This window comes from Notamacropus eugenii, chromosome 1 (assembly GCF_028372415.1).
Source record: "Notamacropus eugenii isolate mMacEug1 chromosome 1, mMacEug1.pri_v2, whole genome shotgun sequence".
Lineage (NCBI taxonomy): Eukaryota > Metazoa > Chordata > Mammalia > Diprotodontia > Macropodidae > Notamacropus > Notamacropus eugenii.
Genome location: NC_092872.1, coordinates 678,920,160 through 678,946,578, shown reverse-complemented (window position 1 = coordinate 678,946,578; position 26,419 = coordinate 678,920,160). Strand labels below are relative to the sequence as shown.

The window sequence follows — 26,419 nt, the reverse complement described above, 5'->3', positions numbered from 1 at the left end:
GTCATAAAGTCAGTGAGTGATAGTTACGTCTTGAAGACACTTTTCTGAATCTGCTGTTTCTTAGGAATGTCTATGTTAATGGTCATGGGACCCTTACAGAACAGAGAATTTTTTTTGAAAGGCTGTTCATCCTGCAATCAATTTGCCATAATCTATTTTAAAATTGAATTGGGATTCAGGGATAGGCATGGTGTGTGTGTGTGTGTGTGTGTGTGTGTGAGAGAGAGAGAGAGAGAGAGAGAGAGATCCCCTCATTATCCCCTAACTGAAATATATATGCATATATGTACACATTCATGTACACATACACGTATGTATGCACATATATGTACACATCCCAATTATATGTAATATACATATATGTGTGTATATGTGTTTGTGTGTATATATATATGTATGTGTATGTGTGTGTGTGTGTGTGTGTGTAGCAGTTCAACAAATGACAGTGTGTCCGGCCTTAGATTTCACAAAGCAAGCAGTTCACTGCAGCTTTCTCTCTAACTTATTATGGACTGCATAATACTGTACAGCCGTAGAGATGGAAAAATTGACTTGTGGGAGCAGAAAGGCATTTGCTATTGCTAGTACCAAAGAATGGCACCTACCTTGTCCTAGTACTTGCAGGCTGAGTTTGGGAAGTCAATAAAAGCAGGGAGAATCCAAGTGTTTGAGAAATTCTTCCCTAAATATTATGTATTATAGCTACCTATTAAAGAGGTTTTTTTTTAAATTAGTTATATCTTAGTACTAGACCATGAGCTCCATGAAGATAGATATGATACCTTATTTAAATTCTCTGTCTGACCTGCTGCTTGGCACAGAGGTCTTGCATATCATAGGAAGGACCTTACAAATATTTACTGAATGTGAGTCTCTCAACCAGTTAGAAGGACAGAAACTTCCTCCCCCAGAGATGCATGCCCTTAATTTTTAAATCCCTAAACCCCTGGATGGTTGAGGAAATAGGCAACAATTTAGAGATTTTCAGATGTTCTTTCTCATAGCAAAGTAACATTTTAGCAGGAAATTTGCCCATAACAGGACTGATGGCTTCAGACAATTGGCTAAAGTAAGTTAATTTCTGAGGCTTCTTTAAACTCTATGATTCTAGAATTCATAAAATCAAGAAGAAAATGACAGAAACACTGAATCTCAGCTTTAGATGAGATTTTAGAGGTCATTTAGATCAGGGGGTCTCCTGGAGTTACTAGATCCCTGTGGGGTCTGTGGTTAGATTTCAGAGCGTTTATGATCTTGAAAGGGAAATAAAATACATCCTTTTCTTCCTGTTACCCTCTAACTGAAATTTAATCATCCCTTTAATTATTTCAAAACACTACTTTTAGAAGGGGGTCCATAGACTTCACCAGACTGAGAGTGGGGGGCCTTGAGACAGAAGCATAAAGAATCTACACTAGAACAAACTTGTGCTCAATAGGTATTTCCTCTTTCAGTCAGTGAATGTTTATTAAGTGTCTACTGTATGCCTGACATTATGCTAAGTGCTGAGGTTACAAAAAAAGTAAAATCCCTGTCCTCAAGGTGCTCACAATCTGATTGAGGTGACAACTAGCAAACAAATATATGTGAACAAGTTAGATATGGGATCAATCGGAAATAAGAGAGGGAAGGTACTTGAGGGGTTGGAAAAGTTGTTCTGTAGAAGATGAGATTGTAGTTGGGCCATAAAGGAAGCCAGGGAAGTCCAGAGGTATAGTCAAGGAGGGACAACATTCCAGGTACAGGAAACAGGCAGAGAAAATGCCCAGAGCCAAATGATACGATATCTTGTTCGTGGAACAGCAAGGAGGCAGCCCCAGCGAATGTCTGTCCATTTTCTTCTTGAAGATCTCTGAAGTGGCAGAATTCATTACTGCCTCCCATTCTACTTTTGGACAGAAAAGATGTCAAACTACTAACCTCATATAAAGTTTAACATGTTGTCTTGAAATTATGAGTATGTGTGTTTGGGGAGTGGGAAAGGATGTGGTTCTGCCTTGTGGCATCAGTGAGCTGTATGGAGTCATGGAAACAGCAAGAGTTTTGAAGTCACAAAGAGCCCACTCTGGCTTTCATGTGTGCTGTTAAACTAGGAAATAGCAGTTGGCTAAGCAGATGTCAACAACAGCAAAATGTGGCCCTACTAAATTTGACATATTTCTTCTGGAAGCTATATAAAAATACATTTTATAGTCTCAATTGAGTATGTCTTTGAATTTAGTTGAATTCAATACAATCCACATTTATTAAGCACCTACTATGCATAAGGCCTTACATGGATCTCTTTGGTGTGGATAAGTTCTCCATTGGTACAGAATGCAGGAGAGTACAGTAGGAAGATCCCTAGCTTTGGAGCCAGAGGATCTGGGTTCATTTCATGCCTCTGATTGTTTTCTACTTCTGCTATGCCTCAATTTGAATAGCTCATATTGGAGTTATTTTCTTAATTTCATACCAGGGTTTCTTCATTTTTATTCTCTCCTATAGTCTTATATTAATTTTGGTATTTGCTCTAAGAAGTTGATGCAACGAAGACCATCATCATATTAATAGTTAGCATTTATATAGTACCTACTATGTGCTAGGCACTTTACAAATGTCAATTTGATCCTCACAACAACCCTGGGAGGTAGGTGCTATTTTTATCCACATTTTACAGAAGAAAAAACTGAGGTAGATGGAGGTTAAATTAATTGCCTAGGGTTATACAACTAGTAATTGTCTGAGGCAGGATTTGAGCTCACACATTCCTGAATCCAGGCTCAGTGGCTCTATCCATTGTACCACCTAATTTTCACATACTCAGATAGCCGATTTAGATATAACTTCATTTATTTTGTTAAAGTTAATTTCAGTTTATATGATGATATTAATTATCTTCCATGACTAACATTTCTAATTCTTTCTTTTGAAGAAAATAGTTGTGACATGTAGATATGAGACTCTTTAATAAGGCCAATCTGCCTCACATAGCATTTCCCAAACTGTTTTAGTCATGGACTTGGACGTATCAAAGGAGTCAATGAAGTTCAGTCCTAGAAGTATCTCTCACTGTAAGCTCAGGATAAAATTAATCTTATTTCTCTGCAGCATAGGTAGAAAGTGGTCATTTATAGACTTCTGATGAGGAAGAACTCATTCTCCCTGAGGCAACTCATTCTACTTTTGGACAGTTTTAACTGTTAGGAAGATTTTCTTGATATGTATTTTATATTTAATATGTCACATATATTGAATATCGATTTCCTTACATATTTTTAAAGCACTTAGCACAATGCCTGGTATAATAGTTGATTAATAAATACTGGTTGTCTTCCTCCTTTTATCAAGTCCAAATCTGCCTCTAATGCAGCTTCTACCCATCGTCCTAGTGCTCTGCCTTCTCAAGCCAAACAGAAGTCATCTGTTCTTAGTTACCCTTTCCCACATGACAACTTTTGAAATTCTTTTTATTTATATCTTTTGTTTTTTTACATTTCCTAAATTTCTTTCTATATTCCTCCTCATTCTCCTCCCAAGGAACCAAACCATATAACAAAGTATTTCCTTAAGGAAAAACAGAAAAAGAAGCAGAAGAAAATCAGGCAAAACTGATAAATAGCCTGAGGAAATTTGGTTATATAACTATATGTGATATTCCATATCCACAGAACTCATTGTTCCACCCTACCTTTGCAAAGGAGCTGGAGTTGGGGGGATACCTTGAAATTCTTACAGTCCTTCTTAAGTCTTTTCTTCTTTTTTCTTCCTTTAACCAATCCCCATATGGGATACTCCCAAAGTCCTCCTCAAATCTCCTCTTAGTTCTCTAGTTTATCTTTGTCCTTCCTGTTATGTGTTGTCCAGACCTGAATACAATATTACAGATGTGGTCTGACCCAGGTCAGAGGTCTTAAATCTCTATGATCTGACTTTTGACCTTCAACTGAAACTACTTCTTCCAGAGTTACTAATAATCTCTTAATCCACAAATCTAATGACCTTTTCTCAGTCCTCATCCTTCTTGACCTCTCTGCAGACTTAGACACAGATAGTCACCCTCCTCTCCTTGATACCCTCTTCTCCCTGGGTTTTTGTGATACTACTCTCTCCTGGTTCTTCTCCTAACTTTCAGTCTCCTTTGTTGAAACCTTATCAAAGTTATGCCCATTTACTGTGGATATCCCCCAAGATTCTATCCTGGGCTTTATTTTGTTTCCTCCTCATTAACTCTAATGGATTGAATTACCATCTCTATAATGATGATGCTCATATATACTTATCCAGCCCTACCACTGACCTCCAGTCTCTCATCTCCAGCTGCTTATTGGATTCTCAAACTGGATGTCATGCAGACATATTAAGCAACAGATCCAAACTGAACTCATTATCTTTTCCCCCAAAACCCTTCTTGCTAACTTCCCTGTTACTGTCGAGTTCATCCCAACCACCTAAGCTCCCAAGCTAAGTGTCATCCTTGACTTCTCAGTTTTTCCTCTCATAGCCAATCTGTTGCAAAGCCCTGTGAGTTCTTCTTCAGAATATCTCTTGTATATGACTCCTTCTATCCTTTGACACTGACACCATCTTGATGCAGGTCCTTGTTATTTAATGCCTGGGCTATTAAATAGCCTGTTTGTTGGTTTCCTTGCCTTGAGTCTCTCTGCTCCCTTCAGTCCATTCTTCACTCAGCTATCAAAGTGATCTTCCTAAAGTACAGGCTGGATCAGTTACCTATTCAATAAACTGTAATGGTTCCCTATTGCCTCAGGATAAAATATAAAATCTTTTATTTGGCTTTTAAAATGCATTATAACTCAGTCCCTTACTACCTTACTGTACTCCATTTATTCTACGCTTTACAATCCAGTGACTCTGACCTCCTCATTCTTCCTTGTGCAAGCTTCTCATCTTGATTCTGGACATTTCCACTGGTTGTCCCACATGCCTAGAAGGCTTGCAATTCTCACTTCTGTCTCCTTACTTCCTTCATCTCAAATCCTGCCTTTTGCAAGAAACCTTTTCCAGCCCCACTATGCCAATATCTTCTCCCTGAGACTATCCCCAGTTTATCCTGTATATACTTTTTTGTGCATAGTTGTTTGCATGTTGTCTCCCACTGTTAGACTCTGGGCTGCCTGAGGACAAGAAATTTGGGGGGGTGTCTTCCTTTGTATTCCTAGTATTTAACATTATGCCTGGCACACAGTACAAACTTAATAAATGCTTTTTGACTTGACTTGGGATGTCCAATTTGAAATGTGTAAAAGGCAGTTGGAGGTATACAGTTTGAGAGTCATCTGCCTAGAAAAGATAGTTAAACTCACAAGAGCTAATGAGATCATCAAGTGAAAAAGCATAGTTAGAAAAGAGTAATGGAATGAGATGTATCCCAGAGCCTTGGGCTACAACCAGAGTTAGAGTGGGATATGGATGATGTACCAGTGAAAGAGATTTTTCAGATCTGTCTCTCAAAAATGGAATGAGGATAGTCTGGAATGACCTATTAATGAAGCTGTACTAATTCTTTGTTATCACCATTTCGTTTCTAGATTTTCACTATCTCTTTATAGTATATTTAGAACAGAGATTGGTGAACTATGGCCAAAGAGCCAAATCTATCTCATTACCTTCTTTTATATGGCCAGTAAGCTAAAAATGGCTTTTGTAAATTTAAATGTAAAAACTTTTCTTAGCTGGCTGGCTATATGAAAGCAGGCAGCAGGCAGGATTTGGTCCTCAGGTTGTGGTTTGTCAATTAAATCTTTATTTGTAGAATTTTGTCAAAAATCAAAGTCAAGTTGAGTAGCCCATAGTTTGCTCACCCTTTCTCTTCTGCCTTTTGATAACTGATAGGTTACTTGGAAACATCACTGGGACAACTCTTATAATAAACAGGAAGAAAGGGATACTATGTGCCTCACTTTATTTAAACATGGTTTCAATTTGCAGAAGGGTTATCTTTAAGAAGCCCTGATTTAGAGCTTAACATAGATTACGTTTTGAAAGCTTCTCATTCCATGTCGTTTGGAGATTACGAGTATTAAGAATAGCGATACGCTCTTTAAAATGTTCTTAAATTTTTATGAATTAGTATTGTGTCTTGGTGGTGGTGGGCAACAATCCTATCTGTAATGATACAATCACTCCGTTATAGTTTATTTGCTGAATTCTCAAGAATATTTTGGCATTTAGTATTTGCAGTACACAGATTAGTTTTAAAAAGAAAATTCTGGTGTAGATTCTAGCTACCTGATTGTATCTCTTTGAAAGGAATCAGTTAGATGTTAAAGTTTTGTAACATGCTGTGATTTGTTGCATAGTTTCTATTAAAGTGTTATATAATCCAGAGTAATCTATAAATCTGGGCTCCCTAAGGATAACTACTGTGTAATTTATGATTGAAACAACTGGATTGCAACAATCCTGAATCCCTGTTAGAAGTCCCTTTGATATGTCATCGTTGTCGTCATCATCATCATCATCATCATCATCATCATCATCATCATCCATCTTTTTCTTTTGGGTTCAGATAGGAAAGTCCTTCTTTAAATTGTTATCTTACTATTATTCTTTTCTATTTAATGTTTTACAGATGACTGTAAGGGCCAATAAAATAACTATTTATACTCAATGAAAATATTCAGATGGAAGATAATCTTCTGTAGGCTCACTGAAAATATCCCATTCTCAGTAAAACTCCAGTAGTAGACAGGACAAGAAGGATGAGATGTGCCTCATCCCATTCCCCCATGATATTGATCACATCTGTTAACCTCTCTCTATATTTTGAAAATTTTTCATTCCAGGTAGCTTGGAGTATTTCTTGTGGTAACAGTATGAATATTTGAATGAGTATTTGTTATGGTAACACCCATTAAACTACTGTTCTTAAGTTTTATGTTTGGATGATTGTGAACAACTATTTATTCTGTGATAATGATCCACTATTAGTATGACTTATTGGCTGAGTTCTTCAGGATTTTTTGAGATCTTTGTTTGTAGTGTAGTGATTTGTCATCTGTCAGTCCATGAAAGACAGCTAGCTTCTGATGCATAATTCTAGCTGCCAAGTTGTGTCTTGCTAGGCATTTGTTGGGTAGTAAAATTTTTACAGTGGGAAGTGATGTGTTGCACAGTTTCTACCCTTTCCTTCCACAATGTACATTGAGCACTAAATCAGGACTCCTTAAGAATAATATTTCTATCATTACTGGTGGCAATGACATGGGTCTGAATGACCATCATAAAGTTTCTGCCAACATATACCCTTGACTCAGTCATTTGTTTAATATTTCTTTGTTGATGCATTGTTGGCTGAATTCATGCAAGAGGTATTGATAGATGCTTTTATTATACATGGGGGTTGGGGTTGGGAAGTAAGTGATGCAACTGTTCCTAAGTCAAAGAAATAAATTGGGCAGCATAGAGTTATACTCTGGCTCTATTTTAAATTGTCATGATGATCAGCTTGGCACAGAGGATAGTGGGATGAGGAAGTGATACTTTCTTATCATCATGGTTATTATTATGGCATCTGGTTGGAACTAGTGTCTGGAAATCATCAAGAGCAGGTAAGTGTTTTTTTATCTCTTCATATGTCCCTCCTCGAACCCTTACCAGCTGTGTGACTGTGGTCAAGTCTGTTCATCTCTCTGAGCCTTAGATTCCTCATGAACAGAATAGAAATCCTGATCATTCATTTTGTAAATGAAGTGTTTTGTAAACTTTCAAGCGCTGTATAAATATTAAGCATTATCATCTTCCTTCAAAGCATGGTTCACATATTGCCTCTTTTATGATGCTGTCACTAATGCACCTTGTGGGAATTGATCCTCCTTTGTCTGACCTTATACCTCCCATATACTCCAAAGAGCTATGAATTTGAATCTGAGTTCTGATACTACCTGAGTAACCAGGGACATGCCACTCATCCTCTTGGGTCTTTGGTCTCATCTTCTGTCAGTTGAGGTCTTTGAACTAGACCTCTGACAGCCTTCCTGGCTCTAAATTCTATAGTCCTCTTATGTACACATCATCTTCTAATTTGTATTTGATGTCTCTAGACATGTCTTATTTCCTCCAATATGCTGTAAGTTCCATAAGGACTGGGACCATATCTTATTTAATCTTTATGCCTTAGTAAGTGCTGAGCACAGTTTTCTGTATATAGTAGATACTTAACACATGTTTATTGAATGAATGAACAGAAATGACCTTAGGATAGCTGTGTTAGAAAGTTTGTATTTGATCTTGCAGTCAGTAGGGAAATATGGAGAGTTTTTGAGCAGGAGAGTGACATTGATCACTGTTTACTTTTCTTCTTCCAAATTGATGTAGTTCAAGTTTTGGTTGATTATAATCATTTGTCGCTTATTAATATTTTTGATTTGTGTCGGTTCCCTGTAGGGTGGATTACTGATCAATCACCATGCAGATCAATCTCTGAATAGCTTCTGTCAGTGGCAGTCTGCTCTCATCGGGAAAAACAACAAGCGACATGATCATGCTATCTTACTAACAGGACTGGATATCTGTTCCTGGAAGAATGAGCCATGTGACACTCTAGGTACAGTACCAAAAATGCCCCACAAAATTTCAATGTTGATTAGACCTTTTTCTTTTCAGTAACAACTAGTGATCAGTAGGAAAGCATCCTGTTCTAGGAGCCAGATAAATTAGACTGAAGTAGAGGTGGTAACCTTGGTAGAAGTGTGACTTTGGGCAAGTTAACTTGACTTTCTCCAAACCTCAGTTAATTGAGAAATAACAAATACTTGCATCGTTTTTTTTCACTGGGTTATTGTGAATAAAGTTATTAGGAAACCTTAAAATGCCATTTCACTTATGGTGGCATAGTGAATAGAATGTCAGACCTTGGTCAGAAAGACCTGAAATGCTAATTCGGACTCAGACACTTACTAGCTGAGTGATCCTATGAAAATTGCTTAATCTCTTAGCCTCAGTTTCCTCATTTGTAAAATGAAAGTAATAATAATGCTTTACTCATGGAATTTATGAGATAAAAGGAGATAACATAGTACTTTGCAAACCATAAAGTGTAATATAGATACTATTAGTGTTAGTAATAGTAGTAGCAGTAGCAGCAACAGCAGCAGCAGCACCAGCAGTGGTAGTAGTAGCAGCAGCAAGTAAAGTCAGCAACTATAGCAGTAGTAGTAGTGGTAGTAGTAGAAGCAATGAAGGCAACAGCAGGAGCAGTAAAGACAGCTGCAGCATCACGTAAAAGCAGCAGCAGCAGTAGGAAGGCAGCAGCAGCAGTGATAGTAGTAACAGTAGCAGCAGCAGCAGCAGCAGCAGTGGTCACAGTAGCAGCAGCACTTGCGTAACTTTGGGAAAATCATTTCCTTTTGGCCTCAGCTTCCTTATAAGAAAATGAAGCAGTTGGAATAAATGTACCTTAAGCTGAAAGATGATCAAATTCATAGTTTCATGTCAGCAGTTCATGTCAGCAAATATTTATTAAGCATCTATTGGATTGTAAATTTTCTAGTGTACAAATTGCTGTCCTTACAACAACCCTTTTGAGGAGTAGTAGCACAGATTTTCTCAGATTCTTAAATATTCTCACAATTTATTTCATGATGAGATAACTGAAGCACAGAGCAAGTGATTTGCCCAACATCACTGTGAAAGCTAGGACTCAGACCCAGGTCTTGTTACATTCTTTTAACATTCCACCACACTGATTCTTTATTGTCCTTAGAGTGTTATGTAGTTGCTGGAAGGGCATAGAACGTAGACTTTGAAAGAACCATCAAGACCATTTGTGCCAACCTCTACTTTTCACTGATGAGGACATTTTGGTAGGGGACTGAGGTAGGGAGTGAGATGCAAAAAGTGATTAAGTAACTTTGCTATGCTCTGACAGCTATGTAAGTAATAATAACTAATAATATTTAACTGCTAACATTTATATAGAACTTAGTATGTGTCAGGTACTGTGTTAAGCACTTTACAATTATTTTGTTATTTGTTCCTCACAACAACCCTGGGAAACAGGTATTACTTTTGTCCTCATTTTACAGATGAGGAAACTGAGTCAGACAGAGGTTAAATGGCTTTCCCAGAGTCACACAGTTAGTAAGTGTCTGAGGCCAGATTTGAAATCAGGTGTTCAGGATTCGAGCCTAAATTCAGGGCTCAGTTACTATGCCATACTTTTCCCATCTACTAGACTCAACATCTGCTAGACTCTGAGGCTTATTTAAAAGGGGAAGTCTTATCTAAACTTAGTAACTCCTTCAGATCTGGGCCCAGACTTCTTACATAGGAGGTACTTAATATACATATGTTATAAATTGCAAAATTTATCTCTTTTCCATAAATGAGGAAACTTAGATTCAGACACAATTAAATATTTTACCCAGGGTTATGCAAAGATGTGCCAATTGGAACTTCACTTGAACCCAGATCTTTTCATTTCAAATTCAAAACTCTTTCCACTGAACCAGAGTTTGGTCATTGATGTAATGAAAAGATGGGTAGTCTAGTAGAATTTGACTCACTTGGCATCAAGATTCTTACATATCCACCAGTGCCAACGTTGGTAAGTTAGTTAAACACTGTGATTCACTTGGTCTGTCAGTGACAAGAAAGGTAAACACTTTGACTTATACCTGTGCCATAATAACAATAACTTGCCCAGGGTCACACAGCTAGTAAGTGTCTGAGGTGATATTTGAACTCAGGAAAATGAGTCTTTATAACTCCAGTCCCAGCACTCTATCCACTGTGACATCTAACTAGTCAGCAAGTATTTTTTGATTATTATGTAACCAGTCCTATCAATATATTAGATATTTAGAATTAAAAAAAATTAGTGTTATTTTCTACGATGCCTATAAGATATACTTGGCGTCAAGAGATCTGAGTTCAAGTCCTGATTCTGATGCCCTATGTCACTTGCCAAGTCACTTCTCTTTTTAAGCCTTAGTTTCTTCATCTGTAAAATGGAATATTAATACTTTTATTACATAACAGAGTTGAGGAAAGTTCTCAGTTTTCTCTGAAGTGCTATAGAAATATGAATTGTTATTAATTTAAGATACTTTGAGACTGATTAAACTGCACTCTATAAAGTTGAAATAGTTTTCATACCCCATCACTTACTAGCTCTAAAAGAGCAGGTATTTCCATTACTACCATTGGTCATAAAAGGAGGTAAGAGGATTAGACTGAGCCTTTCTAGTCCCAGTGGACAGCAGGAGTGAAAGAGATGGTGACCATATAAGGACAAATAATTACTCTGAAGTTGGAATTTGAACACTGCTCTTCTGATTGATTAATCCTCTTCTGAGGAGTGAACCACAGAATCATATAATCCCAGAGTTAGAAGAGATCTCTGAGGTCAACTTGTCTAACTCGTGAATTTTTTCAATAACATCTCCAATAATCTTTTAACAAATTTTCTATCTGTCTTTCTATTTATATCTCATTGATCTCTCCATCCATCCATCCATCTATTTTTCTATGTACCAATCATCTGTCTATCCATTTTTATATCTACCAAACCATCCTTTTCTCACCTGCCCTTGAGAAGCTTCTAAACTTTTGGATAGTAGTGGTAGGTTATGACATATACATAGCTATATAAGATATAAAGGAGTGATAGAGTTGAGGGGTGGGGGGTGGCCAAAGGAGAGATCCAAACAACTTAGTCTAGGAAGATATGAGGAGGGAGAACTCACTTTTAGCTGAAGGATCAGGGAAAGCTGCATGGGGAAGGTGGCACCTGAGCTGAACCTCGAAAGAGGAGAAGGGTTTTGAAAGGAGAGAGAAGGGATTTTGTTCCAGGAATGGGGTATCTTAACAATAGGAAAAGGCAGGAACAACTCAGAATACAGTTTAGCTGAAGTTCAGAGTACCTGCGGTGGAGACATGTTATATAAGGCTAGATAAATAAGGTGGGACCAAGTTGTAGAGGGCCTTAAATATCAGACCAGATTGTTTGTAGGCTATCCTAGAGGCGATAAGGAACCACTGAAAAGTTTTGAGCCTGGGTGTGACATGGGTAGGCGTGTGCCCTGGGGAGATTATTTTGACAGCTTTGTAAAGAATGAATTGGAGAGGCAGAGAGAGCATGTAGTGGGGTTGGTACAACGATGCCAGTGAAAGGTGATGGAAGTCTGAACTAGGATAGTGTCAGTGCAGGAAAAGAGAAAGGAATGGTGGGAGAGATTTTGTGACAATAGCAATGACAACAAGGACTTGGCAGTGGATTAGATGTGGAGAATCACAGGGAAGACAGGATTCAAAGATGATTCAGGTATAATGTCTGGGTGACTGGGAGGATGATGTTCACAAACAGAAATAGGTAAGTTTGGAGCAGAGGTACATTTTAGAGGGAAGATGATGAACTTTATGTTGGATATGTTGATTTAGAGAGGCTAATAGGACATCCAGGTGGAGAAGTCATGCAGAAATGAAAGACTGGAGCTCAGAGAAGAGGTTGGGTTTGGAGAAATCCATTTGTTAGAATTTCTTTAACAGATTTATATGGAGCTAATTCTCCTAAATGGACATATGATGTTTTCTTTGTATATACAATATATTTATTTATCTGTATGTATGTATTGTATCCTTCCAATAGAATATAAGCTCTTTGAGAAAAGGGACTGTTTTCATTTTTGGTTCTGTATCTCCAGTGCACAGCTGGCTTACAGTAGGTGTTTACTAAATGCTTGTTGGATTGAATTGAGTCATCAGCACCAGAAGCCCTATTTGAAGCCTTTCCAGATAGTTAAGACCTTCTAGAAGCATGTGCTTTGATGGCACAGCCTTCAAGAACCAACCGAAGGAAAATCTCCTTGCCTTAAGGAAGTATAGGGCAACTTGAATGGAGAAGTGCAGTTTTCTTCTGTTTAAATTTGGGGTGATATTAGTTATAGAAAAGGGAGCTAAATACAGTTGTACACACTGCCAACTCTGCCCTGAACCCTTTTGCAGGGGTAGGGAACCAACAACCTCAAGGTAGCCTTGAGGTCACAGATTCCCCACCCCTGCCTTAGGGTGTAAGAAAAAGAACTCATGCTTAGGTGATACATAGCAAATTGGAATAACATCTGGCTTTGGTGTTTCCTGTAGGTTTTGCTCCCATCAGTGGAATGTGCAGCAAGTATCGAAGTTGCACCATTAATGAAGACACAGGGCTTGGTCTGGCGTTCACCATAGCTCATGAGTCAGGCCACAAGTAAGTGATGATTTGAGTCAGCATTCATTCATTCATTTATTCAACAAGCATTTAAGTGCATCCTATGTGTCAGGCTTCGAATGTACAATATACTGGATGTACAGAGACAAAAATGAATGTTGCTGCCCTCCAAAGTCTTATATTCTGTTGTGGGGAAACTACTTGTGTACAGAAAATTAAATCTAAATTAAGCATAACGAGATGTCTAGGGGATAGCATTAGAAACTGGGAAGACCAGAACAGGAGCTGACACTTGAGCATTCCATGAGGCAGAGGTGAGGGATGAGTGCATGGGAGCAGATGGTACAGAGGCATTGGAATGAGTATTTGGAATATTTTTTATGGGGAATAGCAAACTTGAAAGTTTGTCTAAAATGTGGAGTAAGCCAAGGAAACTAAAGTTAAATAGGGCAGGAGATGGTTTGTGAAGGGATTTAAAAGCCAAAAGGGGCAGGGATGTTGCATTTTCTACTAAAGGTAAGAGGGAGCCACTGGACTTTCTTGAGTGAGAGAGTGACATGGCCAGACTTGTCACTTTCAGAGATCACCTGGCAGTTCTGAACATATTGCTTTGAAAGCAATGGGTAACAATAATAGTTTCAATTTCTAGATGCTTTTAAAAGTTTACAAATCCTTTTCTATTACACATTTCTGTTAGCAGACATGTAGTCAAACACCTTCATTTTATAGATGACAAAACTGAGGCTCCGAGTGGTTAAGTGATTAGACCAGGGTCACACAGGTAAGTCACAGAGCTGGGATTTGGACTCCAAATCCAGTGCACCTTCTATTACACCAATTTATCTGTTTACATGTTGTATCTCCCCAATGGAATGTAAACCTTTAAAGGTCAAGGACTTAACATTTTGTCTCTACGTCTCTTACACCTAGTACTGTGCTTTGTACATAGTAGGTATTTAATGAACACGTGTATATTGGATTGGATTTGTATTATAGAGAGAAAGAAGAAACTCAGACCTAGGAAAGGGAGTTTCCTGTCTATAAAAGTCAACATTTAGATTTTGGATCCTTAGTTGTCAGGGATTGCTGTTCAGTTCCTTTCTATTCTCAGATTTATGGTTATAATAATAACAGTTATATTTGTTAGCATGTAAAGGTTTTCAAAACATGATGACTGTGCTAAGTTATTGGAAAGCCTGTCATGTGGAAGAGAGTTTAGACCCATTTTGTCTGGCCCCAGAGGAAAAAAATGGGAACAATGAATGGAAGGTGCAAAGACATTTTAGACAGGATGTCAGGGGAAAAACCTTCCCAACAATTAGAATTGTCTCAAAAATGGAATTGCAGTCTTAGAATGAAGTAGATTATTCCCCACTGGAGGAATTTCTCAAACAGATACTGGATGACCACTTGCTGGCTTTGTTATAGTGGGAATACATTTCAGCTAAGGTTGGAATAGATAGTCACTGAAGTCTTTTCTGACCCTAAATTCTTCAGTTCTATGATTATCATACCCATTTTACAGATGGATAAACAAACTCAGGAAGGTATAACAGAACACAACCTCCTCGAAACAGGGACTCTTGTTTCAATTTTGCATTCATATCCATAGTGCCCAGCACAGTGCCTTGCACTGTGGAGGCATTTTATAAATTCTTGTTGAATGGAATTGAATTAAATTCAAAGAATTTGCCTGTGGTCACAGAGCTAGAAAATGTCAGAATTAGGATTTGAAACCAGGAAATTCAGATCCTGTGCTCTTTCCAAAACACAAATCCAAGATACCCAAATTACTGAAGGCATTTTTTTGTGGTTCTCATAGTAGTATCTCAGGGACCCCAGGTTTGCATTTATTCCATCCACCTATCATTTCTCATTCTCATAAGGAATGTGCATACAGTTACCATGATGAGAAAATTTAAATAGATAAATTGTGTGTGTTTTTACCAAGGAAGCCCCTTCTTCTCAAACTACTGTCAACAGATTTTCACCTTCAATCCCCTGGATAATGACCAATGAATCCATATAAATCTGTGGACATGGAATGTCCCACAATAGGATGGGCTAGCTCAGGAGTTGATGAATTCATTGTACTGGAGGTCTTCTGGTAGAAACCACTTGTTGGATATCAAAGAGGGGGTAAAGAGACAGTATGGTATTAGCAGAGAGAGCATCAGAGGCAAGGAGTTTGAATTTTGCCTCTGATGCTCATTTACTCTGTTTCCTTGGGCACTTTACTCAATCTCCATGACTTTCCTCATCTACAAAACATACACATACCATAGTATATGCCTCATGAGGTTGTTTTGAGGCCAAATGAGATAGTGTTTGTAAAGTGCTTTGTAAATTGTAAAGCTACATAAAAATTTCACTTATTATCATTCATAATTTAGGTAGTAGTTGAACCAGATGTCTTTTGAGGTCTCCTTTAACATTGTTGGAATTGTGACAAAAGAAAAAAATAGCTCTGATATCATGGATACTTGGATATGTAAAATATATTTTCTGATTGTGTTAGGGATTTTGTAAGGATGGGGAGAGATGGAGTACTTGAGAATAAGGTCACTTTTTGTTCTGCTTAGACTCATAAGAGAAGCAGTGTATTGTAGCAGATAGAGAACCAGCCTTGGAGCCAGAGAAGCCTAGATTCCACTCCTGTCTTGGACAGGTATGGTCTATCCAACCCTGCACAGGTTACTTAACCTCTTAGGGCCCCCAGGCAACTCCAAGGCTATAAATTACAAAGAAAGTGCTGATCTGCTTTGGTAGAGTAAATTCCTCACCTGGAACTCCCTACCCAGATGCAATCACATATCTGAATAGAAACAAGAATCATAAACTGCTAAAGTTGAAAGAGACTTTAGAATGTAGATAGTCAGAGTTGGAATGGTCCTTAGAGACCATGCAGTCCAGGCCCATTATTGTACCAAAGTGGACACTGAGCCCTAGAGATTTCTAACCAGCTTTTTAAAATAAGCATCAGTTTAATATCTAACAAAAAAAAGTTCATTTTTTCATAAACCACAAATCCTACTTCCATGCTAAAATTTGCTTAGAGACCACAACACTGACACATCTCTCTGCTGGAAATCCAAATCATGACCTTTCTCATACTCAGAAGAATATTTTGCATTTTTCTAGTTTTTTATCCATGGATCTCCCAGTACTCTCTAAATATGAGTTATTTTGTTCTGTACGTCTGCCTCCTCACCCTACCAAGGTAGAGGATCATACTCTTCAGAGCTGGAAGGAGCCTTAGAGATTAGCCAGTCCAAACTTCTAATATTACAAACTAAAGCACAGAGAAGATATTTGTCCAGGATCATACAGATATTACAGTGGCAGCATTACATTTAAGACTAGTACCTCAATTCTATACCCACTGTACTTTACCTGCCTTCTGTAGACCTGTGTTTTTCATAGTTATTCCCTCAATGATCACCTGGCACATCTGTACATATTGCTTTGAATCTACATACATAAAGATGAACTGGAGTAATGAAGGGTCCCATATGATCCCAGTGCCTTTTGTGTAGAGTCATGAATGAAAGGGCCAAGACATTGGGTGTAAAATGCCTCTACCTAACTTTAATCAGAGGAGAGAAGATCCTTTCCTGAAATCACTAATTAGGAAAGAGAACAACATCACCCCTCTTTGGGAATTTTGCCCATTGCTGTCTGCTGTCATCCTTTCCATAGTCTCCTTGTTGGAGAATGTGACCCTGGGATCTGGAAGGCTTTGTCCATGCAGCACATGCTCTGACAGGTACTGTGACCTCAAGTATGGACCTGGCTTTGGACAATGCATCTGATGATCAGCCCTGGTTACATAATTGTGGAATGACCCATTGGAGGTTTGACCATCACAGGATAAAATTATTTCAACCACACCAGCTCACAAAGACTGGATCCTAAAGTGTGGAGGGACTGTTACTGGGTCAGTCAATTGGTCAATCCACAATTATTAGGTGGTTACCACGAGGCACAGGAAGACACAAAGAAAAGCAGCACATAGTCCTGCTTTCAATGAGCTTATTTTTCAAAGAGGGAGACAACATGCGAACAACTATATACAAACAAAATATGAACAGGGTAAATTGGAGATAATTTCAGAGGCAAAGCATCGGTGTTAAAGAAGAACAGGAAAGGCTTCATGCAAAAGACTGTGTTTGAGCTGAGTCTTGAGAAACCAGGAAAGCCAGGAGGCAGGAGTAAGGATTGGAAGGGAACATTCCAGGTATGAGGGACGGCCAGTGAAAATGCTCAGAGCCAAGAAATGGAACATCTAGTGCAAGGAAGAGTAAGAAGTAAGTGTGACTGTATCAGAGAGTAGGTGGAAAGGAGTAAAGTACAAGAAGTCAAGTCAACAAGTATTTATGAAGTGCTTATTATGTAGCAGGCTCTGGGCTGCAGTAGGCTGGGGAGGAGAGAGAAGGAACCTGAATTGGGGAATGGAGGAAGAAGTCCAGAGAATCAAGAGCAGAGCCCTGAGTGGAGTGAAGGAATGAGTGTGGCTGGTCTGGGTGTTTTCCGTAAAATGTAGGTTCCAGGAGCTACTGACCAATCAGAGGAAGGGACCACAGGGCAGAATGATCTTACAGGGTGAGATGACCCCAAGAGTGGAGTGGGGTTCCAGAGCAAGAACACTGCTCTGGTATAATGGAGAAAAGTCCAGAGAGTAAGGGACAGAGCCTGGAGAAGAATGAGAGAGTAAGACTAAAAAGTATCAGGAAAAAGACCTGGTTATTTCAAAGCTGAACAGGGTTTCATATTTTATCCTGGAGGAAATAGGGAAGTACCAGAGTTTATTTGAGTAATGGGTTGACATGATTGGACCTGGATGTTAGAAAGGTCACCGTGGTCAGTGCATACAGGGTAGACTGGAATTGGAGAGGGGCTCCATAGCGGAGGACTGGGATGTGAGGAGCACCCCCTGTGATGGAATCATGAAGATAGTGGTAAAAAAAACAACCTTCCCTGCCAATAATCTACAGTTTCTTCTTTTTGAGGAATCTAAGAAGGCAGCCTTTTAAAATTTTTACTTTTGAATGATAATATCTCCAGTTGTTTGTCATTTTGTAGACTATAAAATATTTTCCTCTCAACATCCTTGTGATGTAGAGTTTTTAAGTATTATTATCCTCATCTTTACACATAAAGAAATAATCTTAAACAGGGAAAAATCACTTGTTATGGGTCATACAGGGAGAGATAGTCATGTCTTGAATCCAGGTCTCCTGACGTTAAATCCAAGGCTCTTTCCATGGCACTATTCTGCCTTACAGGATGCTACAGTTTGAATGTGTTGACAATTTAAATAAAATTAAATAGGAGGGTAGACTGTGGAACAGGAATTCAGCTGGTCCTGCCTGACCCTAGATGAAAAAATGTTGGAAGTTAGAGATGCAGAATTCAGTTCAATGTGAGGAAAAACTGCTTAGCAATTATCTGTCCAAAAGGCTATGCCAAAGTGCCTGATGTGGCCCTGTTTCCTTAGAATAGAACCAGAGATGAATTCCTTTATTCCATGGAATGGAATTGGCTTCCTCCAAAGTGAGCTCCTGAGGAATTCTCAATCTTTGGAAGATTTCCAGCAGATTCTCATAATAACAGCATTTATGTAGCACTTTACATGTGATCTCATTTGATCCTTGCAATAATCCTGTGAGAGAGGTGCTATATTGCTCCCATTTTACAGTTAAGAATACTGAATCTCCGAGAGGTCCAATGACTTGCCTTGGTCTGCATAGTTAGTAAATATCTAAGGTAGTATTAGAACCCAATTCTTCCTAATTCCAAGTACAGTGCTGTAACCATTGCACATACAAGATGTCATTAGATGATTCCTTATCAGGGATTCAATTCAGCAAACACTTACTAGGTGCCTACTAACATATAAGGCTTTGTTTTGCGTACTAAAGACATGAGAACAAAAATTAAAGTCCATTGCTTTAAGGAGCTTATATTCAGCCAAGGTGTGTGTGTGTGTGTGTGTGTGTGTCTGTGTGTGTGTGTGTGTGTGTGACATAACATCTGCTATGCAAATACTGCATATATTATGCAAATAAGTATCAAAATAAATTAATGAGGGAAATACTACAATCTCTATAGGGTAAACAGAAAAAATTTCCCTTGGAAAATGACAGATTCTGAAAGAGGTAAGAAAGAAATATATCCCAGGTCTGGAAAATGATTTGTGCCCATTCATGGAAGTAAGATATAGATTGTTGAATTCAGGCAACAGTTTTTTTTTTTTTTTCTGAAACAGTGTGGAATAAGGACAGGTAAGAACAAGACCAGTGGATCGTCAATATTAAGTTAAAGAATTTCTATTTTAATCCTAGAGGCAAGAGAAAGACATAAATAGTTTTAGAGTAGATGAGTGATACTGTCAGACCTTGGTCTTAGGAAGATTATTTTGGCAGCTCTATGGAAGATAGATTAGAAAGGGGAGGAACTAGAGATCATTTAGCGGGCTAGAGCCATACTACAGGCTAAATATAATAAGGACCTGAATACTAGGGTAGTGGTCATGTTACTACAGAGAAGAGGATGGTGGTAAGAATGTTGTATAGGTAGAATTGAGACCTGGCAGTTGATTGGATATAAGGGGAAAGGGGAAATGTACTGGAGGTATAGGATGGTTCCAAAGTCATGAACCTTGATGACTGGGAGGATGATGGTGACGTCGATAGAAACAGAAGTTTAGAGGAGGAGTAGATTTGGAATTTTTGATTAGGTAGAGTTTGATTACATGGCGTATGAGGTCCCCTTTCAGGTTGGAAATTTTGTAATTTTGTTACAGATATGTGAATTTAATACATTCATAATGTCTGCAGTATTTCCCTCACAGTGTTCTTGTCAGGACTGAATGAAATAATTTATGTGCAGCTATTTGCAAATCTTAAAAACACTATGCAAATGTCAGCTATTATTATTTATTGAAATAAATTAATGACTTATCAGTTAGACTCATTTTTTTGGACAAAAAGAAATAAACACTGGCATTCCCCCAAGTTCTAGAATGACTAGCTACCCAGTCTGAACGTATTAGATTAATCATCAGTTCTCCCCTTTCCTTAATATAGAATGTCATCCTCAAGTTTCTTTTGATTGATTTCCTGCAGCGTCTATAACTTCTTATGTTGTGGTCCATTATTTTCCTCATCTGAATCTCAGAGAATGCACATCAAAGTGGCCCAGGGTAGAGTTGATCTTGTGTCTTAGCAATCCAGTGTTTGAGTCATGGGGTGGAGGAAGGGTAGATGTTGCCCAGTCTCTTCCAGGATCTGTGATGGGCAGCATTTCATGAGTGAGGAAGTGTAATACAGTAGAAAGAGGCCTGGATTTTCAGACAGATGAACTGAATTTGATTGCCATCTCTGCTACTTGCTGCTTTCATGACCTTGGCAAAGTCATGAAACTTGCTTTTGGTTTCAGTTTTCTTGTCTATAAAATGTGGGGACTGAATTGAATGATCTCCAAGGTCTTTCAGTTTCAAGATTTCATAATGCTATTATCCTTTCACTTGACTTCCAATCTCTGATGACTAACTGTGTCATATTGGGAAAGTCACTTTCCTTTCCTGGACCCCAGTTTCTTCATTTGTGAAAGGAGAAGGTTGGATGTGTCAATAGTTCTGATACCTTCAGACTCCAGCATTTCATGATTCTCTGTCACTTATTAACCTCTGTTATGCCCAGTTTCTTAATTTGTAAAATTGGGGATATATTGCCAAGTGACAGTGAAAATAAACAAGATAATATTAAAATTATGGAATGATTCAGAAGAGCTAGAAGGGACTCACAGAGACCATCTAGTCTAGCTCCAATTCAAGTCATGAATCTCACTTAAACTATCACTAACAAGGTTATCTAGTCTCTGCTTCAAAACCCTTTGGATAGTGAAGGAATTAATGATGTGCAAAGGTAAGTCTTTCCAGTTTTGGACAGTCTGTACCCATGAATTTTTATGGATTCAGTGGCTACCATTTAGGGAATTGAATATATTTAGTGTTCTATAAATGTGATTTATTATTATTATTTAGGAAAATCTTTCTATACCCATCCACTACTCTTTCCCAAATAGAAAATAGGAATCATATGGGATTGGTTGTTGTTGATGTTAACATCCATATCCATAACAAACCCCAGGATAACCTGTTTTCCCACTTAGATAAGACTTATCTTCCCTTTTCATTTAATTTTAGCTCTATAGACCTGAGAGTTCTGTGTAGTAATTATTCAGATTTATTGATCTGTCTCTCCCTGTTTATATCTTTCAAAGCCCTCTTTTAGGACCATACCTCCTTATTGGGCCACATTGCACCACATTTCAGTTTCTATTGTGATGGTTGGTGTGCCTTCACCCTTGTCCTCTTCCGAGGCCTTATGGTGGTGTGAAGAGGACCCTAGAGAATGCAAATGCTTGGCTTTTCCAAGCTGGAAAAGCTTCAAATGATGGCTCTGGAGATATGTATCTATCATCCAAGGACCATCATAGCTACACTTCATCACCTTAATTTTGAGCCACTGCATCAAGATTGTTTTGACCACAGTAACTGGTGAAGATTTTCTGCTGGGATGTGGGTATTATTTACATTCATGAAGGGAGAACTCACATGGATGAAATCATAGATTTCTTCTAAATTTTGGAGTATATAAGTACATGTTTTATCCCCTATAATAGAATATAAACTTTTCATGAGTACTGGAAGAATCACATTTCATCTTTGTGCCATACCCCCTCCACCTCTACCCAGTACCAACTAGAGTGGTCTTCATACATTAGGCATTTGATATGACTTTACTGAATTAAGTTGAATATGGTAGGAAAAAATATTTCATTTCTTTTGCTGTTCCAGCATAATGTAAAAAACCTTCACAGATTCAGAGACTCTTGGAACTAAAAGGAAGCTCAGTACATAAATCATTAGAACATGAAACATAGTATGTCTAAGCCGGAAGGACCCATAGAATATGGAAATTTTTTTATATCACAGACCCATTGGCAATCTGGTGAAGCCTATGGACTTCTCAGAATAATGTTTTTAAATGCATAAAAGACATAGGATTATAAAGGAAACTAATTATATTGAAATAAAGATGTAATTTTTCCCATCTAAGTTCATGGATTCCCTGAAATCTCTTCACACATCCATTGTCTGTGGATCCCAGGTTAAGAACCCTGATCTAGTCTAAAACCCTTATTTAACATATGGGGAAACAGGTTGAGAAAGAGCAAGAAATTTGACCAAAGTTACACAGAGAATAAATGGCACTTGCCTATGCCTATCTAATACCTTTCTTTTAAACAATAACTTGTTTTGTTTTTTTCTTCCATTGTGATTCTTTGATTCTTGAATACTCTGTATGGATACCTATTATTATTCATAGCTGATAAATAGGGAGATTGAGCAACCAAAAATTTATCATTACAATCCTTATTTTTCAGCTTTGGCATGATTCATGATGGAGAAGGGAATCCATGCAGAAAGGCTGAAGGCAACATCATGTCCCCTACTCTAACTGGAAACAATGGGGTGTTCTCTTGGTCCTCTTGCAGTAGGCAATATCTCACCAAGTTCCTCAGGTATGGCCAGAAGAAACAAAGGAGACTATCTAATAGAAATCTTCTCTCGGTAGTGTTTCAAGCAGTGACAGATAGGGTGGAGGCCAATGTTCGTAAAAGATGGCCCCAACTGCCTTGTTGAATGGTGAGCCAATGACAGTGACAATAGCTCAGTGACTTCCTCAGCCTTCTGATATAGATGAGTAGGTGCCAATTCTAAGTCTCAGCTTTGGGTCCAGTTGCTTATCAAAGGAACTGAGGCTCAGGAGAGGTTAAGTTGCCCATAGCTACACAATGAGTCAGTGGCAAAGCCAGTATATAAACCAACATCTAACTCTGAGACTTTACCTATATAGTTGGTGCCTCTTGGGTAGATATATTCTCCTGGTTTGTTCCAAAGGAGAATTACTTCACTTCTTGGTTGTTACTACCTGTTTCCCCCTCACTACCACTCCCTGCCCTCAGCAACAAACAAAGCATCAGTTGGATCAGTTCTTTCAGCGAAGGAACAAGTGGAAGGCAGGATCAGAACTGACCATTTAACTAAATGGGATCATCTGTCTGGTTGGTCCTCATTTCAAACAAGATAGGCATCTAAACCTGCCTGCATTTTGCCTTGGAGGATTCTCTGCATACAAAGGTGGGTGGAGACATGCTATGTAAACAGTGAAAACTGATTTTTTTTTTAACCCTGACTAGTTTTGCCTTGCAGAAATCTCTGAAGATAAAAGTGAGTAGAGACAATATATAAAGAGTTCAGGATCTGTGATTTTTTACATTTCCTGGTGTGGAAATTCCCTCCATCAATGTAGCCTAGAAACCAATTATAATTTATTAGATAATCCTCAGGAAATTGTTTGAGGCACATGGACGTTAAATGATACCTGGAGTCATACAGATAATATCAGAGGTCAAATTGAACCTTAGTTTTTCTAATGCCAAACCAGTGCTCTGAGCATTATAATATGCTGCTTCATCAGCAAGGATGAGACCTCAGATCATTGAGCTGAATTCAAACCCTAGAATCATAATTAAAAACAAGGATGAGCCTAATCACATGAAACACATTGGAATACAGGTCAGCTATTGAAGCTTTTAAAAGTGTTCATCTTTGCCAAAATTTTATGTTTAAGGGGGGAAAAAAGACTTTTCACCTTCAGTAACCTATGGGGACATTCCAGTTCACCAGTTATACTGTGTTTGTATAAGGAATTGGTGTAGATAATGGCTTTTTGGAAAACATAAACACAGTTAGTTATAGGGAGACTGAATGAGACTTGTCTCCACTCTATCAGCCTACAGCAGTGTTCATTTCATTTCCTCTCTGGGCTTTAGTTTCTTCAACTGTAACATTAAGGTGTTTCACTAGGCCAGTGGTCCTTTAAACTCAAATAGAAATGGATCTTACATTTTAATCTGTTTTGGGCTTCACTTGGGAGTTCTGCCAGTCTTCTATTGGGAGTTTGACACATCTCTACTAGACAGTCCTTAAGATCCCTTCCAACTGTAAATCCTACGAATTGGATTCAATGCCTGTAAAATTTCACATTTAATTTTCTACTGTGAAGAATGCTGCTTACACTGAAATGTTTCAGATTCTCCATTCACTTTAATGAACACCAAAGTTCTACAGAGGATAGTTTGTGAACTACTGGTCTATTTTTTGTTTCCCTCCCACCCACTGTGGCTTCAATCTTTCTCATCCCTCCTGTTACAGAAAGATAGATGGCTGAGAAAGAAGGCAGAAAGAAGGAACCCACATGAGATAACAGATGGGCAGGCTTCATTTTTCATTAGATATCCACAGAGTGTCAAGGGAACTAAGGGAAGTCCTTAAGGACATGGGAGAAATTCTCAAAGAAGGATTTATAGAAGGACATGGGATAAGGGACACTCATGATAAGGAGCAAAGTGACTGATTTACAATATGTATCTTTGGAAGGTGTATCCACATAGATGAGATCTCACATGCTCTGAAATATTGAAGTATCTGTTGTACAAATGTATAAGTAGAGTGTGTGGGGGCTTTTTTTTAATGTAAAAATCCCAAACTAGATACAATAACTAATGTACATCTGTTTTTCCTCCAGCACAGCCCAGGCCTCTTGCCTGGTTGACGAACCAAAGCAAACAGGACAATATAAATACCCAGACACACTCCCGGGGCAGATCTATGATGCAGATGTTCAGTGCAAGTGGCAATTTGGAGCAAAAGCTAAACTTTGCAGCCTCAGTTTTGTGAAGGTAGGTGAGGAGGGAATAGAGGAAGGGTGTCTTTTCAATCTTGTATTATGATGTGCCTATCACAGACTGATTGAGACTGGGTGTGCTGAAGTTGAGTCAGTCACCAGTCAGTGTCTGGTGTAATAATGAAGCTGCCTGGGTCATTGTCCAGAAAGTAAGTTGGTTTAATGGATCATCATGATCTTTCCTCAGGGAAAGGTTTTGGCAAAAAGCTGAAGTAGGAAAGATTATTGATTTAGAGTCAGAGAATATGAACTTAATATCCTGAACCTGCCAATTACTAGCTTTATGTCCTTGGGCAACTCATTTCATAATTCTTTCTTATTTTTTAAAGCTTTGTTTCCCTATCTCTCCCAGACTGAAAGTTCAGGGACCACTCATGGGCCTCAGCCCACCAATGATTGCTATTGATTTCTGACCTGTTCTAGTTTTCCTGTTCTTTTGTAACCTTGTAGCCTCATCCTCAACCCGTCACTCCTGAAGGTTGACCATTTAGATGCCAGACTTATTGTATACATTGATCAGATTAGTCCACTCAGAACTACTGAGCTGTAGGTTTAGGGTTCCAGGAACCAAGATGGTGGAGTGATCAATAATTGCTATCTCCCCCCTCTTGTTGACCTTGACAAGCCCAGAGAATATCTCCCTGGGAAAAACCCTGGAACAATGGGAGCTGCAGAAGGGGTAAACAATCACTTAGCCTATGAAGCTAGGAAAATAGCTAAGGAGGGTCCCTCTTGCTGCAGCTGAAGGAATCAGTGCAGGATCAGAGCTGTCCCAAATAGCCCCACCTCAGCAAACCAGGAGAAGATCCTGAGCCCCAGGGGGGTGAAGCCTACAACCGCCAACCCCAGGACCCCAGGCATGCCTCAGCACCCCAGGGGAATCAGGAAGACACTAGCACAGATGGGATTACAAACCACCTGGTCTCTGCTTTCCAACACCAGCCAGCTCAGCACCAGGTAAGCTGCAGCATTTTAGCTTCTAACTGAAAGAACCAGAGGTCATAACATACAAAGCCTCAAGTTTTAGGCACAAAAACTGTGGGACAGAGCCCCCTGCGCCCCAGATGCAGAGATCTACTTTAAAAACCAGGAAAAGGGTGATTATCATGTGTAAGAAGCAAAGCAGAAAAGAAAAGACCCTAGAATCTTTCTGTGGGGAGAAGGACCAAAACACAAATTCCAAAGAGGTCAACACTGAGACTGTACTCCCATCTGAAACTTGATCTGAAGCACAAAGAGCCTTCTTGGAAAAGCTCAGGAAGGATTTTAAAAGCCAAATTAGAGAAATAGAAGAAAAACTGACCAATAACTTTAAAAATATGAAAAAAGAAATCACAGAAGAATTTAGAAGAACAATTGGACAAATGGAAAAGAAAGCACAAAACCTAACTGGAGAAAATAACTCCTTAAAAGGAACAATTGGACAGATGGAAAAGGAGATGCAAAA

At 38.6% G+C, this 26,419-nt stretch overlaps 1 protein-coding gene across 2 annotated transcripts in view; it reads left to right on the top strand.

Moving 5' to 3' along the window:
• ADAMTS18 (ADAM metallopeptidase with thrombospondin type 1 motif 18) overlaps nt 1-26,419 on the top strand; it is a 203,419-nt gene that overhangs the window by 67,748 nt on the left and 109,252 nt on the right. For both annotated transcript variants that reach the window (XM_072635876.1, XM_072635877.1), the window contains 4 exons: nt 8,389-8,548; nt 13,087-13,192; nt 22,607-22,744; nt 24,814-24,967. In XM_072635876.1, the coding sequence (XP_072491977.1) occupies nt 8,389-8,548; nt 13,087-13,192; nt 22,607-22,744; nt 24,814-24,967 (558 nt within the window). The remainder of the gene's footprint in view (nt 1-8,388; nt 8,549-13,086; nt 13,193-22,606; nt 22,745-24,813; nt 24,968-26,419) is intronic.